General features: G+C 61.0%; 1 protein-coding gene across 1 annotated transcript; it reads left to right on the plus strand.

Annotated features, from left to right (window-relative positions):
- The first annotated feature begins 1,356 nt into the window (after positions 1-1,356).
- HCN2 (hyperpolarization activated cyclic nucleotide gated potassium and sodium channel 2) lies at positions 1,357-12,438 on the plus strand. Its single transcript, XM_058821086.1, has 8 exons — positions 1,357-1,817; positions 6,689-7,112; positions 7,760-7,921; positions 8,518-8,736; positions 9,580-9,726; positions 9,974-10,214; positions 10,359-10,523; positions 10,646-12,438. The coding sequence occupies exons 1-8, from the start codon at positions 1,357-1,359 to the stop codon at positions 11,596-11,598; spliced, it is 2,772 nt and encodes a 923-aa protein (XP_058677069.1). The 3' UTR covers positions 11,599-12,438.
- The last annotated feature ends 519 nt before the right edge of the window (positions 12,439-12,957 follow it).

A 12,957-nucleotide genomic window follows, 5' to 3' on the forward strand; every position in this document is an offset into this window, starting at 1 on the left:
AGTTGAGAGATTGAGAACAACATTGCAAATATTAGGATGCATCCATTTCCAAATCCACACCATTGCGTTCACTCAGGACTTTTAAGAGTTCCAGTGATTTACGTTCATGTTACAGCTTTTGGTGAGGAGGACACTGCTGGGCTTAAATGACATTTCCATGGCAGTCTGTTCTGAACTGAACTATTGACAGAGACTGAAATATCATAAATCAACTGCTCTATGTGTAGAGTAAAACAACCACTCTACTGTATGGGACACAGCTCTGTGGGGTCAAGGAGCAGCCCCAGCCTCGAGGAGCCCTCCCAGGCCCTGCTGTTTCTGTCTCACACTTATCTGATAAGTAGGTTTTCTAGGTTTATTTGGTTTTTTCCTGCCCTTTATGGTTGGAGAGAGCAAAGGGTGAAACCTTTGGGTGTGACAGTGCTCACAGGGGTCTTAGGATTAGGGAAGAGATGAGGATCTGACTCCATGTTTCAGAAGGCTTGGTTTATTATTTTATGATATATATTACATTAAAACTATACTAAAAGAATAGAAGAAAGGATTTCATCAGAAGGCCAGCTAAGACTAGACTAGCAAAGAATGATAACAAAAGTTTGTGGCTCGGACAGAGAGTCTGAACCAGCTGGGCTGTGATTGACCCTTAATTACAAACAACCACATGAGACCAATCCCAGATGCACCTGTTGCATTCCACAGCAGCAGATAATCAATGTTTACATTTTGTTCCTGAGGCCTCCCAGCTTCTCAGGAGAAAAATCCTAAGGAGAGGATTTTTCATAAGAAGATGTCTGTGACAAATGTCAATAAGTTATTTACAGAAAGTGCCGTCGGGGCGGGAGGTGGATGTGCCGTGCCGGTGTCCTCTCCCGGTAACCGATCCCACCGGGGCGGGAGGTGGATAACCCATCCCGGTGATCGCTCCCGGTAACCGATCCCACCGGCGGGGGAGGCTGCGGGGCCGTCGGACGGGAGCTGGATGTCCCATCCCGATGTCCGCTCCCGGTAACCGATCCCACCGGCGAGGGCTGTGCCGGCGGAGCCGTCGGGGCGGGAGGTGGGTGTTCTATCCCGGTGATCGGCGCCGGTAACCGATCCCACCTCCCGAAGGCCGGCGGGGGGAGCTGCGGGGCCGTCGGGGCTGGAGGTGGATGTCCCATCCCGGCGTCCGCTCCCGGTAACCGATCCCACCGTTGAGTGCCGTGCCGGCGGGGGGAGCTGCGGAGCCGCCCGGCGCCCAGCCCAGCCCAGCCCGGCCCCGCCGCCCGCCCCCGGCCCGCCCCGGCCCGCCCCCGCCGCGCCGGCGGGCGCCACTCGGCCGCCGGTGGCCTCGGTGGCGGCGGCAGCGGCGGGAGGATGCGGGCGGGCCGCGGCGCGGCGGGCGGGGAGGCGGCGGCGGCCGAGGAGGAGGCGGCGGCCGATGGGGCCAAGCGCGGCGGAGCGGCGGGGCGGGCGCGGGCCCGCGGCGGGAAGGGGTCCCCGAACGGCGAGTGCCGGCGCGGGGAAGCGCCGCGGAGCCCCGGCCCGGAGCCGCCCCGCGAGCCCAAGGTCTCGTTCTCCTGCGGCGGAGGCGGCGGCGGCGGAGCGGCGTCCCCCGGCGGGGCCAAGGCGGCCGAGGAGGGAGCGAGCGAGGATGCGGCCGAGGAGGTGCGCGGGAGCCAGGCCAGCTTCATGCAGCGGCAGTTCGGGGCGATGCTCCAGCCCGGCGTCAACAAGTTCTCGCTGCGGATGTTCGGCTCGCAGAAGGCGGTGGAGAGGGAGCAGGAGCGCGTCAAGTCGGCGGGGGCCTGGATCATCCACCCCTACAGCGATTTCAGGTGCGGGGGGACCCCGGGCTTCGGCCGCATCCTGCGGGGCCGGGGGCACCTTGAGGCGCGGCGGGTGCGGGAGGGGACGAGCCGGGCACCCCCGTCCCCAGCGCGGCAGCGATGCCGGCAGCCCGAGCAAGGGCATCCCCTCGTCCCCTTGTCCTTCCCGGGCGGGTTCGGCCCGGCTCGGCCCTGCCGAGCCCCGGCGGGCCTTGATTGTGTCCCCGGAGCCCGCTGGGGTTCGGGTGTCCCCATCCCTGCGCTTTGCAGAGCGTTGGGAAGGCTCCCCCGACGAGGCCTGGTGCTGTCCCTGGGCTTCAGCCGCTTTGAGGGGGATTCTGGGGCTCCTGGGAGGACCCGAGCCCCCAAATCCAGCCTGTCTGCCGGGCGGGGAATGCCAGACCGGGGAGGAAGGCTCTGCAGCTCCATCTCCTTCCCTGGCGAGCTCCGGAGTGGCAAACGCTTTCCCGAGTCGTGTGAAAGGCACCGGCAGGGATGGCTGCGCTGGCTGGGGCAGGCAGCACGGCATCCTGCAGGGATGGGCACACCGAGCTGGCATCGCTGCTGAGCCAGCACTGGGAGCACCCTGCTCCAGAGACCCCAAAAGGGCTGGAGGAGCCTTTGGCCATGGGCTGGAGAGGCTCAGCCCCACATCGTTGTGCTGCTGTGCTGATGAGAGGTTGGGGGGGCTCAGGGAGGGTTTGCTGGGTGCCTGAGTGGGGAACCCCCACAGATCTCAGGTTCTGTGACACTGATGGGTCCCCCTGGGGTTCCCTGAGGCAGGTGAGGTGGCCACGGGCTCAGGGCAGGGAGCAGCACCTTCACTTCACCTCCTGCTTTCACCCCCTTGTGCTGCTCCTGGGCTGCTCTGGCATCTTCCAGAGGAGCACTTGGAGGCCTTTGGGCACCTCTCAGGGCTGGCTTCCTGCACTGGGGTGGGTTTGAGCCCTTCCACCCTGGAAGGTAACCCAGGGGAGCCCCCTCCTCATGTCACGGGCTGGGCACTGGGCTCTGCTGCAGGTTTGGGGTGAGATTGCTCACACTGCCTGGCCAGTGTGGCAGAGGGATCTCCACTGTCCCTGCCGTGACAGAGCAGAGGTGGCAGTGCCAGGGCGATCCTGGGGGCTGCTGAGCAGGAGAACTTCACCCTTCCTCACTCCCTTCCTCACCCTCAGCAGCTGTGGGATGCTGGGGGAGGCTGGGAGTGGGGTGACCCCCATTCCTGCACTGGGGCAGAGCCTGCCCCGTTTCTCTGAGCTGGCAGAGCCCACAGAGCTGCCAAGAGTGGGGATCTCCCTCTGGTGGGCCTGCAGTGGGCTGGAGGCCTCAGAGGATTCCCCAGAGAGCAGCAGCATCACTGCCTGGGCCGGTGCTTGCAGCAGGCAGGTGGGTGCTGGGGTGACCTTGGCGAGTCACCCTGCCTGTCCTGCCCTGCACGGGCTTCATCCTCCTGGAGCGAGGAAGACTGGAAAGCCATTGGGGCAGAGTGGCTGCCTGTGTTTTGATGCTGGAAGTGGCGTAGGAGAGTTCCCTGCCCAGTGGGGAGGAGCTGCAGGCAGAGCCATGGCATCCTCCAGCTCCACAACCGTGCACAGGAACAGGATCAGCCCACGCCAGGCTGGGCTCAGGAAGCCAGGCTGTGCCCCTTGGGGACACCAGTGCATCCCTGCCATGCTGCCCTGCCTTAAAGTAATCAAAAAAAAAAAGCATTTATCCACTGATGATAATGGAGCGTGACCTGGCCGTGTTTGCCCTGCATTTCCCATCTTTAGAGAAAATCATTCCCCATCTGTGACATCATTTCATAATCAGGGTTGTTCAGCAATCCTGGCTCCTCACGGCCGTGGTGCTGCCGTCGTTCACGCACAATTCAGGGCAGGTTTGCTCCAGGAACCAAAGTTGCTATTTACATAAATATTGAATGATGAGGAAGCAATCAGGGCGGCTGGTGAGATGCTGAGCTGCAGATCTGATCAAAGAGACCTTGTGAGTGTGTGCTGGAGCAGGGCCACCTCCTTTTGGGTGCTGGGCAATGTTTGTCACCCACTTTGCCACTGCTGGAGGAGCAGCCAAGCCATGCCAGCTCCTTCATTGCTTCTTTTGGGCCTTCTGCTTCTTTCTGGGGTGTTTTTGCTTCTTTTTGGGCATTGCTTTGGGAGGTGGTGGAGGTTTGGAGGTGGTGGCAGTGCACATCACCCTGTGACCACCAAGGGACTGCTCAGGGGTTACTCCACAAGGCTGGGCAGGAACTGGGGTTGGAGCTGAGCAGGAGGTTCTCCCTAATGGTGATTTTTGGTTGTGAAATGAGGGTTTTCTGCTGTGAATCAGGGGCAAAGATGCATCCAGAGCACATCCCTGGCATTGCTTGGCTGGAGCCTTCCTCACCCAGGTTTAAAGGCTTCCCTCTGCCTGGATCTGCCACCACAGGGGCTCCTGAGCACAGGGACGTGGCTCAGAGCTGCTCTTGCTCCTGGTGTGCGTGGCAGCTCTGGTGTTCCCATTCCCTGTGGTGGGGCTGTTGGGCCCCTCCCTCTGCAGTGTCAGCCACCTCAAGGGGAGGACAGGCTGTGACCGACCTGGGCATGGTGAAGGTTTGGGTCCTTGAGCAGTTGGCAAAGCTTTTATGCCCCATTCCCCAGGGTAAAAGGCTTTTCCAGCGGAGAGGGCACCACTCATTCATTATAACTGTACTGGGATTTTTGTGTTGGCCACCACTGCTCATCAGCTTGGGCAAAGTTCTGCCACTGGCCCCACAGCCCACTTCTCACAGCAATCTCATTTTTAGAATGTATTTAGTGCCAGTTTGCAAAGTGCTGATCCTGCCTCAATCCCACACAATCCTTCACTGATCCTGCACTGATCCTGTGCTGCTGCTGCCCACCTGGTTGGCATCTGGGCCCCAAAGGGCTCAGGGGCACAGGGGGTCTGAAGGAGCTCTGTCCAACCTCTGTCCCATGGGATCAGCACCAACAGGAGAGTTTGGATCATCCCTGGAGCTCTGAGTGCTGCCAGTGGAGTTAACAGGGACCACCCTGGCATACATTTTCCCCTCTAGTGCTTGGACCTGACTCTTATCTTGCCCAGCACCTCAGAGCAGCACCACTGAGCCAGGCCTTGGGCGGGTGATGGAGCAGGGAGGTGGCAGCTGCCTCTTGCAGGGGCTTTGGGCATCTCCTGTCGTCATCACTGTCATACAACTGGGTCAGAAGCGAGGGAGGGGTGTCGAGGATCCTGATTAATTTGTTTGCAGATATTTTTAGCAGCCTGGATTGGATCTTTTTTTCTGTGCACATGAACCTTGCAAGGAAGCAAGATCTGGCATGGCACGCTGCACCCCGGGGCGATCACACAGGGTCAGCTGTGTGCAAGGGGGGGACCAGGAGCAGTTTATCTTTCTCTGCAGGCCCAGTTCTGCCCTGGCTCAGCCAGATTGCACAGGGATTGGAGCCAGAGGGGAGTTTTGCCCAGCTGGCGTGGTTATTTAATCTCAGTTCTTCGCAGCTTTGCATGGCTAATGCCCCTGTGGGAGCCACGCAGCGCAGCAGGGTCAGCCTGAGAGGGAGCTCTCGGGGGGTTTAGGGACACATCCAGCCCCACAGATGCTGATTTCAGCATCCCTGGCCGGCTGTGGGAGCCCAGGGGTGCAGCTGGCAGCCCGAGCTCGGTGTGGGGGTGCAGGGGGGCACACGGCTCCTCTGCCGAGGGGACCCTGGGGACCGCCCCGGTGTGAAGTCATCGTTTTGCAGCAGTGACATCACTCACGGTTGCCACGGCGATGCCTCACATGAGGAAGGTGTCATTGGAGAAAGGTCAGGAGCTGGGATGCTCGGCTCCTTCTGGTCCTGCGCTAGTCTGCGCAGTGTGGGGGGGTGGGAGGGGGTGAGGATCTGCCCCACCGCCCCCTCCCGTGTGCGTGGGGGTCTCCTCTTTATCCTCCTCATCCTCCTCATCCCGCAGGGCACAGCGCGGCCATGGCACCCCCGCCCATCCTCCCGCACTCGCGGGTGGGCTGAGCAGGGTGCGTGGGTGAGGAGGGTCCCGTGTCCGTGTCCGTGGCACCGAGAGCATCCCCCCAGTCCTGCCCCCCGGCCCGAGGCGGCCTCGCCTCATCCTGCCGCGCCAGAGCCGCTGTGACCTTGCAGATGCTCACAAAGGTCACGGGTGGCAGGGAGAGGAGGAAAAGGAGAAGGATGGGGTGAGGAAAGGGGGGAGAGGGGCAGCGCAGCCTGGGGGTGGGAGCGGCCGCTCATCCCCGCACCGCCCGCGCGTCTGCCCGGGGCTGCCGCCGCTGCAGCCGTACGTGCTCCGCTGCACCGGAGCCGCGGCCGCTCCTGCACCGCCCCCGCGCTGCGGGCAGAGCCCACCCGGCACCCCCGAGCCGTGACCCAGTCCGGTGGCACCGGGGTGAGGTGGCCCCGGCTGTCCCCTGTCCTGTCCCCTGTCCTGTCCCCTGTCCTTGGGTCCCCACTTCGTGAGCGCAGGAAGAGGGAGCTGCTCCCAAGACTCTCGGATTCTGACTCCACCCGCTGGTTTGGGGGTCCCCCAGCCCGTGGGGTGCCCCTGGAGCGTGTCCCCCTCTGGTGCGTGGTGCCATCATTGTCCCCTCCCTCAGGATCTGCTGTCATGGGCCAAATCAGACCAGCAGGAGCCTTCAGTCCCATCCTCTGCCTCAGTCAGGGGCTCTGCTGGCTGCCAGATCACCCTGGGGGCAGTTTGGAGCAGCAGGATGAAGTCTCTGGGGAGAGGAGGGGGTTCCTGTGGCTGAGGTGGCATTAGAGTGACAGTAGCCTGGTGGCACAGGTCCCTTAGGGCAGGGCATGGCCCCCTTGGCATGGAGGGGACTGTGGTGACATTCCCCCAAACATCTTCTCGCTCCCCAGATTTTACTGGGACTTCACGATGCTGCTCTTCATGGTGGGCAACCTGATCATCATCCCCGTGGGCATCACCTTCTTCAAGGAGGAGACCACGGCCCCCTGGATCGTGTTCAACGTGGTCTCTGACACCTTCTTCCTGATGGACCTGGTGCTGAACTTCCGGACCGGGATTGTCATTGAGGACAACACCGAAATCATCCTGGACCCCGAGAAGATCAAGAAGAAGTACCTCAAGACCTGGTTCGTGGTGGATTTTGTCTCCTCCATCCCCGTGGACTACGTTTTCCTCATTGTGGAGAAGGGCATAGACTCGGAGGTCTATAAGACAGCCCGCGCCCTGCGCATCGTCAGATTCACCAAGATCCTGAGCCTGCTGCGGCTGCTGCGCCTCTCGCGCCTCATCCGCTACATCCACCAGTGGGAGGAGGTGAGGGCCTGCTCCAGGAGCCCCTGCGTGGCTGGAGAGAGGGGGAGCTGGGTTCCCTGACGAGCTGGCAGGGTGCAGAGGACCTGTGGGGCTGGTGGGTGGCTGTGACCCACGCTGGAGGGTCTGGGGCATCCCTGAGCTGTGATACAGCACCCACCATGGGTACCAGCATCACTGGCACATGCTGGCACACCATCCCTGTAGGACCCTGTGTCCCTGCCCACCTCAGCAGCTCCCTCCCCTCTGCCTCCCTACCCCACCAGGAGCTCAGGGAGGACAGCAGGACCCCCAGCCCTGTGGGGTTTTCATCTTTGAGGGTCCTCCCTGCTTTGAGGGGAGACTCAGCTTTGCTGCGTGGCTCTGGCCATGCCCTGGGAGCTGCCCTGCTCCCTCCTCAGTGCCCAGGGTATTTGTGTGTCCCTGATCCTCGTCAAGGCTCGCTGCCATTAGCGCTGTCCGGGCGGCAGCGCGGCGGCACTCGCCGGCTATAAATAGGCAGGTGGAGCACAGCCACCCCCTTGAATCCAGAGCCAGGCCAGCCACAGGAGCCTCTGCCAGCTGAGGCCATGCAGGTCGGTGCCCTGAGCAGGGCTGGGCGCTGGGGGACAGTCCCCAGGCTCAGCTCCTGCCGTGCCACCCACCCACAGATCTTCCACATGACGTACGACCTGGCCAGCGCCGTGATGAGGATCATCAACCTCATTGGGATGATGCTGCTGCTGTGCCACTGGGATGGCTGCCTCCAGTTCCTGGTGCCCATGCTGCAGGATTTCCCCCAGAACTGCTGGGTGTCCATCAACGGGATGGTGGTGAGTTCCATGTGCCCCACACTGTGCTCCTGCCTGCTCCCCAGGGCTCCCATCCATCCCCACATCCTCCATCCTCCATCCTCCAGCCCCAGGAGATGCCATCCCCCATGGGCCAGGGCAGAGGAGCACAGAGCACTCGGCCCCAGATGCTGGTGTCACCCTGGTGAGGTCTCACAGGACCTGGAGCAGGGTGGGAGGAATTTGCTGACATGGGGCTCTTGGCCCCATCCCCTGCCACCTTCTCCTGCTCATTAGCCACAAAGCTGCTATTAATAAATAATGGCTCCTGTTTCTAATTGCTGCCTCTCAGCTCTGCAGCCTCCTGCAAATGGCCCTTTTCTCCCGTCTGTCTCATCCTGTTTCATCAAATTTCCATCTCTGCTTTGTTCTGCCTGGCTTCCTCCTCTTCCTCTCCTGCCTGTCTCACCCTTTTCCTTCCCTGCCTACCTCGCCGGGGGAGTTTGGGAAGTTTGAAAACTTTGCTTTTCAACAAATCCCTATTGCTGGCAGACAACTGGGGCTGTTGATGGAGCCAAGGCCTTTCAGCAATGCTCACACACACTCATGCATGGCTGACATTGTCCCTGTCACTGCAGAACGACTCCTGGAGCGAGCTGTACTCCTTCGCCCTCTTCAAGTCCATGAGCCACATGCTGTGCATCGGCTACGGGAAGCAGGCGCCCGAGAGCATGACAGACATCTGGCTGACCATGCTGAGCATGATCGTGGGGGCCACCTGCTACGCCATGTTCATCGGCCACGCCACCGCCCTCATCCAGTCGCTGGACTCCTCCCGGCGCCAGTACCAGGAGAAGGTAGGGCTGGGCTGGATGGGGGCCACAGCTTTGTCCCCTCTTGGACAGGAAGAGGGGACAGGAAGAGACACCCCATGTGGGGTGAGGGTTCCTGTGACCGTGTTCACAGGGGTCTTGGGATGAGGGAAGAGATGGGGATCTGACTCTAATCAGAAGGCTTTATTTATTATTGTATGATATATATTATATTAAAACTATACTAAAAGAAAATATATAGAAGGAAAAAATATAATATAATATAATATAATATAATATAATATAATATAATATAATATAATATAATGTAATATAATGTAATGTAATGTAATGTAATACATTCAAAAGGCTTGATTTATTATTTTATGGTATATATTATATTAAAACTACTAAAAGAAAATTATAGAAGAAAATATATTAAGATATATATAATATATTATATATTATATATAATATATATAATATATGTCATATATATCATATATATCAAGAAAATATATTAAAACTATTCTAAAAGAATAGAAGAAAGGATTTCATCAGAAGGCTAGCTAAGAATAGAAAAAGAAGGAATGATAACAAAGGCTTGTGGCTCAGACTCTCTGTCCAAGCCTGCTGACTGTGATTGGCCATTAATTAGAAGCAACCACATGAGACCAATCACAGATGCACCTGTTGCATTCCACAGCAGCAGATAATCAATGTTTACATTTTGTTCCTGAGGCCTCCCAGCTTCTCAGAAGGAAAAATCCTAAGGAGAGGATTTTTCATAAAAGATGTCTGTGACAGGTTCCCAGTCAGGAACAGGAGCAGGAGTGGGACCAGCCCCGTGGATGGGGTTGTCCCAGCTGACAGCAGCTCTCCCCACAGTACAAGCAGGTGGAGCAGTACATGTCCTTCCACAAGCTGCCCGCTGATTTCCGCCAGAAGATCCACGACTACTACGAGCATCGCTACCAGGGCAAGATGTTTGATGAGGACAGCATCCTGGGGGAGCTCAACGAGCCCCTGCGTGAGGTGAGGGCAGGGGAGCTGGGAGGAGGATGGGGATTACACCCCCTTGCCAAGGGAAGGGATTCCCTGCTCCTTGCTGAGGGTCCCACCAGCCATGCACATGCTTGGGGTCAAACATGTCTTTCTGCAACTCTGTGTGGGAGCGCGTCCATGCACAATCTGCATGCCAGGGTGTCCATGAGACTGGGGTGGGGAGTATATCCCTGGGGAAACACGTCCCAGCTTCCTGGGCTCACCCATTTCCCCACAGGAAATCGTGAACTTCAACTGCCGCAAGCTGGTGGCCTCCATGCCGCTCTTTGCCAACGCCGACCCCAACTTTGTCACGGCCATGCTGACCAAGCTGAAGTTTGAGGTGTTCCAGCCGGGCGACTACATCATCCGAGAGGGCACCATCGGCAAGAAGATGTACTTCATCCAGCACGGCGTGGTCAGCATCCTCACCAAGGGCAACAAGGAGATGAAACTCTCCGACGGCTCCTACTTTGGGGGTGAGCACTGGCAGGACTGAGCCTGGGTGTGTGAGTCACAGGGACGCCTCTGCTGTACACCCAGTGTATGGTAGCTCTCACACCCTGCCCTGTTTTCTCCTCGATGGTGGAGTTCTGACCTTGGCCCTGGTGTTTTTCCCCCAGAGATCTGCTTGCTGACCCGCGGCCGGCGCACGGCCAGCGTCCGTGCCGACACCTACTGCCGCCTCTACTCGCTCTCCGTGGACAACTTCAACGAGGTGCTGGAGGAGTACCCCATGATGAGACGGGCCTTCGAGACTGTGGCCATCGACCGTCTCGACCGCATCGGTAAGACACAGGGGGATCTGGGGGGAAGAGGCGTGACTTGGCATAGAGGAAAGCTGTGGTCCCCATGGGAACCCAGCATAGCCCCACTAGAGGGTCTCACGGTGCTTCCTCTCCCTCTGTAGGGAAGAAGAACTCGATCTTGCTCCACAAAGTGCAGCACGACCTCAACTCAGGTGTCTTCAACAACCAGGAGAACGAGATCATCCAGGAGATCGTCAAGTACGACCGGGAGATGGTGCAGCAGGCGGAGCTGCAGCAGCACACGGCCATGTACAGCCCCGTGCAGCCCCAGGTCACCTCTGCCATCGCCACCCTCCAGCAAGCCGTGGCCATGAGCTTCTGCCCGCAGATGGCCAGCCCGCTGGTGGGCTCCATGGCGCTGGGCTCGCCCCGCATGATGCGCCGCTTGCAGTACGCCCAGGCCGTGCCCAGCCCCTTCGCCGTGTCCCCCGTGCTGCTGCAGCAGAGCCCCCCGCCGCAGCCGCAGCCCCCCGTGCCCCACGCCAACCCCTCGCCCTCGCAGGACCCGGCGCAGCCCACGGCCCTGCCCGCCTCCACCAGCGCCTTCGCCGCGGCCGCGGCCAGCCCTCCGTCCCAAAGCCCGCTGGCCAGCCGGACGTTCGCCTACGGAGGTGCCCCCGGGCCGCTGGGCTCGCAGCTGTCCCTCAGCCAGCAGCCGGCGCCCGGCTCGCCGCAGCGCCTGGCCGCCCACAAGAGCACACAGGCGCTGCACACCAGCAGCCTCAGCCAGGATTCGCGGCCCCTCTCGGCCTCGCAGCCCTCGCTGCCCCACGGGCTGGCGGCCGGCAGCACCCAGAGCCCCCCGGCGTCCGCCCGCGAGTCCAGCACCTCCATCGGAGGCGGCCCGGCCGCCGCCTCGCCGGGCCCGGGCCCTCCGGCCGGGCTGCGGGCCCAGGCGCCCTCACGGGGGGCCCCGGCCCACCCGGCGCCCACGGGCTCGGGGCTGACAGCGCCGCCCGCCCTGCCGCAGGACTCGGCGGCGGCCCGCAAGGATTCGGCGTCCAGCACGCCCGACACGGACCCGGCCAAGTCCAGGCTGTCTTCCAACTTGTGACCTCCGCGCCGGAGGGGCGGCGGCGGGGAGCCCCCCAGCTCAGCTCTCCCTGCGCCGCCGGGTGAGGGCCACGGCCGCACCGCCGGCTGCCGCCCCCCGCCCCGGCGCCAGCCCCGCTCCCCCGGTCCCTCCTGCCCCCCGCTGCAGAGCGGGGCAGCTGCCGAGGGTGGGCCTGGGGCCGCCGGGCCCTCTCCCCACCGCGGGGTCACTGGGCTGAGCCCCCCGGGTGTGTCATCTCCGACCAAAGTCTGACCCTGTTGCCCGAAGTCCCGCTGCCCCCTTGGCCTCCCCGGCTGCCCATAGAAGCCACAGCTGCATTCTCGCCATGACCAACTCTGTGTATGATATCTATGACCTGAACACATCCCTGTGTGTGACCCGCAGGACACCTCCCTGGGGCTGGCGGCGCAGCCCCGGCGCCGCGCGTGTCCCTGCGCCCCTCTCACAGACCCAAGGCGAGGGGCGATGGTCCAGGACTGGAGGTAAGTTGGGAAGGGTCTGAGGGATGGTCGCCCTGAGGCTTTTGAGCACCCACGAACACACTGTCCCCCACTCCGGGGCTGGGGGTGAGCACGGCCCCGTGTCCCCATAGGCAGCGCTAGGACGGAGGCAGGCGCTGGAGCCCGAGCCCTGGGGCTGGGGCAGCACCTGCTGAGCGTTCCAGGTGCCTGTGCGTGTGTTGTGTGCGTGTGTGGGTGTGTGTGCAGGTGTGTGTGTGCACGTGTGCCTCGCTGCCTCGCACTCTGGAGCCTTCCACATTGAATGTACCGCGAGCGCGGGGCCCGTGCCAGCCCCGGCACCCTGCGCCCGAGCAGCCGCAGGGACAGGGCCCCACTCCAAGCGTCCACTTTCCCATCCAGCCCATCCTGTGCAATAAACGTCAGCAGCTGACAGAGCTACGCACGACTCCGGCTCTGCTTCTTCGCCACCGTCACTCCCCGCCGCGCCTCCTGCTCCTCGTGCCCGCCCCGGGAGCCGGAACATTGGGCACAGCCCCAGCTCAGGCTGTGGGATGCAGCTTTGTCCTTTGGAGAGGTGTGACTTTGCCAGGAAAGCCACAAGGTGAAAAGGCTCTGCCAGCTCCAGCAGCAGCCTGGAAGAAGCTGGGTGCAGGCTGAGTGTGAGCCTGTGGTTATGGGGCACAGCTCCAGCTGCAAGGTACAAACATCTCCAGCACCAGCCTGGTGGAGAAGAGGTCTGGGAAGCCACAGTCCAGTGAGAAAGGGAGGGTCCTGCCTGGAAAAGCTGCAGTTGGTCCCTGTGAGAGTCCAGCTCCCACTGTAGCTGCACTGGCACAATTCCATGTTTCTGCTACAAAAGCATTTTCAGAATGTGACACCCTGTGCCCAGCCAGTCAGC

This window comes from Ammospiza caudacuta, chromosome 28 (genome assembly GCF_027887145.1).
Source record: "Ammospiza caudacuta isolate bAmmCau1 chromosome 28, bAmmCau1.pri, whole genome shotgun sequence".
Classification (NCBI taxonomy): domain Eukaryota; kingdom Metazoa; phylum Chordata; class Aves; order Passeriformes; family Passerellidae; genus Ammospiza; species Ammospiza caudacuta.